The 6,000-nt window shown below is 46.3% G+C and overlaps 1 protein-coding gene across 2 annotated transcripts in view; it reads right to left on the reverse strand.

The window, feature by feature from the left end:
- Window positions 1–172, reverse strand: part of CENPE (centromere protein E) — a 123,898-nt gene extending 123,726 nt beyond the window's left edge. For both annotated transcript variants that reach the window (XM_088453245.1, XM_088453244.1), the window contains exon 1: window positions 19–172. In XM_088453245.1, coding sequence (XP_088309371.1) covers window positions 19–74 — 56 coding nt within the window. In that variant the 5' untranslated portion in view covers window positions 75–172. The remainder of the gene's footprint in view (window positions 1–18) is intronic.
- Between the last annotated feature and the right edge of the window lie 5,828 nt (window positions 173–6,000).

Raw genomic sequence — 6,000 nt, forward strand, 5'->3', positions numbered from 1 at the left:
GCGGCCCCGCAGCGCTACCTTTGTATGATGGGCCTGACTCGCAGGCAGACTTTGACCGCGTCTCCTTCTGACATGTTGCCTGCTGCTCCCTTACACACATCCGCTGCTGGCGGCCTCTGCTGCTCCCCCTCTCAGTATGTCAGCTCAGCTGTTGCTACGAGATAAATTTGAATTTGCCTCGCTGCGGCCGCTCATTGGTCCTCTCCTCTCATAGGCGACGTAACACCTCACCCCTGCCTCCCGGAGCAGACCATTTCACGTTCACGATAGGGAGCGTGTCTGGGCCAGTGAGAGGACTAATGCATGCCTGCGTGACGAGATCAGAAAGCACAGACCGAATAACTGCACAACGATCCTCATTCTTTAATCAACATTATCTGTAATTAAGGTCTCCCGCTGTGGTTGGAAAATGGTCTCTTCCATTTTTTTTTTCATGTAAGGGCTGCTGCGAGGGACAAAACGCCAGTGATCAGCTCAGATGAGCAAACAACTCAATGACAGATGAGCAGCAATGTTTGGGCGCAGTTAAGAGTTGAGTGATTTAGTTTCAGACTGTGAGGCAGTAGCATGCATCCATTTCCCACACACTCAGGGCCTGATTCAGAGCCGACGCACTGACAAGAGCGCTTGCTCTGAATCAGGGCCCTCCTACCTAAAATTGGAGGGGCCAAAAAGATGGTCGCGATGGTCAAGACCATCGGGCTTGCGACGAGACCCTGCGGTAGGGTCTTGCTGCCGCAAGCCCAGGAGTGCTTTTGGCTCTATCAGAGCCAAAAGCACTCCCACTGACATCACTAGTGATGTCAGTGGGGCCGGCCCCAGACGGTAGGCGTTCCCATGGGAACGCCTCCGTCTGGGCAGCAACGCCCCCGGCACGCCCAGCAAAGGGGGCGTGCTGTCACTCACCATCGACAACACGCCCCATTTGGTGCGAAACCCATAGCGACGGCTTGGCCGCCGCTATTCGGGTCTCGCGCATGCGCACAACGGAGCTCCCTCTGTCGCGCGCATGCGCACTAGGGCACCAATCGACCCACTTGCGAGCGCTCGCGAGCGGGTCTGAATTAGGCCCTCAATTCACTCTTTGTTAATTACTGTGTTTTAGGAGGGTATTTATCAAAGCTGGGAGAGAGATACAATTGTGAGAGATAAAGTACTAACCAATCAGCTTCCAATTTACATTTTGCAGCCTGTGTTTAAAAAAATGATAGTTAGGAGCTGATTGGTTGGTTTGTTTATTTTTCTACAATTTTATCTCTCTCCCAGCTTTGATAAATACCCCCCTTAGTGACTGTGTGATGAGTGGTGATAAGACAAGCCAACGTTATCCCTAGGTAGTGGATAGATCCTCTATCCCTAGGACTATGTCCCGGTCTCTCTGCGGACATTATTATTATTATCATTAATTTATATGGCGCCACAAGTGTTCCGCAGCGCCTTACTAAGTACTTAAACAAATAGGTTGATTTACAGTGACTTACAGTACAGTACAATACAATACAGGACATAGATAAAATACATTGCTACATTTGTGACCATAACACCCAGTTAAGCAACAATGCAAAGCAACCAAGTGTTAGGTGCCCTAGTAGAGAGTAAAGGTGCATACACACACAACAATTTTTTGAACGATTATCGATAACGATATTGTTCAATCGTTGAAAAAATCGTTCACTTTCTGAGTTAAGATGATGAATGATTATAGTTCATGCGCGTTCACGTTTGTAGTTCAGTCAGACTGACCAACTCAACGATTTTCATTAAGGGAATATGCAAAAATCATTTGTAGTTCAAAAAAAATCGCTCCCATTACACTTTAAAAAATCTGACAGATAAGCTGACAAAAAATCGTTCATAAAATCGTTGGTAACAAAATCGTGTGTGTATGCAGCTTTAGAAGTAGATGAAAGTAGCGTAAAGCTGGGCATCCACTACAATTTTCTGTCAGATATCTGTCCAATCTGGCTGGTTGGAATGAAAACATGGTAATGTATGGGAGAAAATGACAATCGTCCATTTGCTCACAAACACTGGAAAATAGCCAAAAATGGTTGTTCAGACACATTGGTTAAAAAAACACACAAATTTAACCAACTTGAACATTTTTTTTGTCCTTTTTTCAGTGTTTAAAACCATATGATCAACTGTCATTCGCTCCCATACATTACCAGATTTTCATTCCAATCAGCCAGATTGGACAGATATCTGACAGAAAATTGTATAGTGGATGCCCATCTTAAGAAGAAGCACAAGAGGGTAGAGGGTCCTGCTCATAAGAGCTTACATTCTAAAGGGGAGGGACAAACAGGTGTGACACAGATTGGGTAGGCAGGGAGGAAAGAGTATATAGCAGCAAGTTAAGATGAGAGCTGAAAGGCTTTGATGAAATAGTGGGTCTTGAGAGCCCATGAGACACAAACAGCAGCAGGTGGTAATTGCCTTGTTATTTTCTTTCCTTATTGCAGGTGAAATGTGCAGAATGCTGCACTAATTATTGCTACATTATTTTATATTTGTAAAATATGCTGGATTCAATGCATCACATTAATATGTTATTAATTATAGACCCTCCAGCATGACCTCTCCCTCCTGGTATGACACAAAATGCTATGCACCTGCTCTTACCACTTCGTTTACAGTCAGAGGTGGATGGTAATGTATGCATGGCTGCAATATATATACACATTTTTTTTATTTTTTTATTTATTCATTTATTTTTTGGGATTTGCTGCTTCAATAATATGCAAATGCTAGTGTCAGCCTTCACCTTGTGTACTTGCAAGCATCGGACATTGCAAGCCCGAGACACCCACCCTCCATGTTTGTGAACATTTGTTACAGATTTACTGCAGAGCGTGACGCTGACCCAGGTTATTCCCGAGTCGGCGCCGTTCACAGTGCACATGGGTGCTGGAACTGGTCTGCCAGCGCTTACAGATGACCACTCCAAGCACCGGAAAATCCGGAATTCTCTCTCCTGTAAACGGGACCCAGGTTACCCATTATACACTGCAGGGTTAAACGGATCGTTCCCATGTTAAACCCTGCAAGCTACCCGGGTTGGATTGCCGGGGTACTCGACCCGAGACTCCAATCCTTGCCCCTTTTACACCTAACAGCAACCTGGGTTTTAGCTGTGGTGTAAAAGCAGTCTGAGTGTGTGACCATTTTGTTTTGTAACTATAAAAAAAAATTGTAGACTACATTGCTTCTTTCATTCTTATTTACTATATTTGTGGTATGGAGTCAGAGTACAAAAACACCAATAAATGATCTCGCATGTTTGCTCTCAGCCCACTAAAATGTAGGCAAAATATTTAGATTCTCAGTGTTTTGAATAATGTAAAGCAAATTGCCCTGAGAATAATGCCGGCACCACATAATTTAATGATGTTCCTATATTTCCGGTCTATATCTAGCCTATGTTAATTTAAATAAGACTAGAGATATTGACCACAATTTCTGATAATTGCTAGTAAAGCCTCTAATTAGGTCTATCTAATTCACTATGCATTAAAAACCACTTTACAATCTCTGCAGTTTCCTACAGCAGTATATGGTACAGCTATTCAGATACAAATCTAGCAGATTTCTTGCATTGGATAAGGAAATTAAACATTTGTTGCATAATAATCAGACACTTGTATGTAACCATTGTTTGTAGCAATAGCGTCAGGTTGGCTGATATTTTGGCTTGTTTGTCTCAAGCAGGAATCATTTGCATCTGTGTAAACAAACTATGGGCCTCATTCAGAGACGCTCGCAAGCAGCTCAATATTTATGGTCTGCGCATGCGCCACGTCCGGCGTGCGCGAGCCCAGGGCGAGCGACTGAAGTTCAGTTGCTCTGGGGCTCGCTACAATACGGGGCGGCTGTCGATGGTGAGTGATAGCTCGCCCTGTTTTGTAAGTGGGTAGGGGGGATGGTTAGGCAAATGCAGGTGTTCCCTTAGGAATGCCTGGCATTTGAGGGCGGACCTACTGACATCACTAGTGATGTCAGTAGTTAGTGTTCCCGTTAGGCTGTTAGGCGCCCTGCCCGATTTCTGAAGGGCAGAACGCGCCCTGCCCTCCAGTGCGGCGGGCCCGCTGAGACAGCCTGCGGGTTCTGCCTCCACCCGCGGGTCCCTGTGTCCCACAGGTGGTCAAAACGGCGGCACAGTGGTCACAGCCGGTGAATGGATGCCGGGTGCATGCGCTCGGCATCCATTCACAGTGACCGCAGAGGTTGGGGGCTGCCTGGCAAGTCCGTTAGTGCCGGGCACGCCCCAAGGAGTGACGAAAAGGGGACACGTCATACAGACATTCCACCTTTTCTTTGACCACGCCCATTTTCGGGCACGTGCCTTTGCCGCGCACAAAAGTGTCCTAACTCTGGGCCCAGCGCCCTGCCTCCCGCCGGACCTAGAGTGAACACTAAGTAGTGGACTTCCTGCTCTATTAGAGCCGAGACCCTACCACAGGGTCTTGTCGCAAGCCCGAAGGTCGCGATAATCACAACAGTCTCCAACCCGCTCGCACAAGCTGTGGGTGGTCACCCACAGCTTTGCGAGTGGCCTGGAGAAAAAAAAAAGACTTCCTGATTCAGAGCGAGCGCCTCTGAATCAGGCCCTATATTTGCAAGAATTTAAGCCCTCCATACATCAGCAATCGTTTAGGTGAATTTTGCATTTTGCAGATTGTGTAAAAAAATCTGCAATGGACGTGGCTCACAGATCATAGATATCATCCAAAAAGTGATTGGAATTGGTGAATCAGGTAGTCCAACATGCTGGATTTCAGACCAATCGGGGATGTAGATTGCTAGTGTATAGTAACAATCAGTTGATTTGCAGACTGTTACTAGTAAAATGATGAGCCTTTCAAGATTGGCAGATCTGTATTTCCTGGATATCATTTGCAATTCAGTGAAATATATCTGTAATGTGTGGGTTCAGATTGGCGAATCTATAATTTTGGGGAAAAAAATCAGTCTGTTAATCATTTTTCTGTGATGGTTGATGTATGGGCCCCTTTAAGGTGCGTACACATGGTATGATTAAAATGGACGATATGAATGATATCGATCATATTGTGCATTTATCACCCACCAATGACCTGTAATGCACGGACACGTATGGTCGATATCGACCTGTGCATGCAGGCCAACCTGGTTGATATCGACAAGGTTACTATAGGGACCCTATAGTCGTTGGTGTATAGGTGGTGTCCTGGAAGACCGATATCGATTGTCCAGCACACCCAGGAGACCAAACAACGATATCGTTATCGATCGTCCCATCTGTACGCACCATTTATCTGCTACAGTAAATAATACCATAGAGGCTGGTTTTCAGAGGGATTTATCTCTACTAATAACTGGCCCCCTTCTCAGCTAATTGGATTGAACCCTAAGAATCTAAAGTGTTTTTTTTCTTGCATATTGAATTAGATATACCCAGTGGTGGATTCTGCCTAGAGGCTGTAGGGCTGCAGCCCACCCAGTAAAATCCACCACCTCAGTGTAGTCGCCACTTGCCAGTCACATATACTAGAGGCAGTCTCAGGGTGCAGCTTCTCTGCTTTTCTGCCAGCCCTACCTGGCTCCTTGGGGCTGCAGACGATACAGTCCTTTGGAAGCCGGTGATATGCACATGTGTGGCACTGTACCCCGCCGCTACTGCGCATGCGCAGGTCCCGGTGGCTGTCAGATTGATTACACAGCAGGCGCTGGGACCCGACCAGGGTGAGTGGCGTAGGCGGCGGCAGCCCCCCGCTGGATATATTGGAATATTATTTAATGATGTTGTGCCGGCATTATTCTTAGGGCAATTTGTTTTACATTATTCAAAATCTCTAACGGCTCAGCAGCACTGAGCGCTGTAGATTCTGGCTTCAAGCCAGAATCTACAGCGCATGCGCGGTCTTTGGGAAATGGCGCCAGCGCCTACTTTCCCGGGGACATCTTTTCTGCGCATGCGCAGATCACTGTGAGTGTTTGCTGCTCTACAGCGCCGGTCCA

Source organism: Taudactylus pleione, unplaced genomic scaffold (genome assembly GCF_031769625.1).
Source record: "Taudactylus pleione unplaced genomic scaffold, aTauple2 ptg000573l, whole genome shotgun sequence".
Taxonomy (NCBI): Eukaryota; Metazoa; Chordata; class Amphibia; order Anura; family Myobatrachidae; genus Taudactylus; species Taudactylus pleione.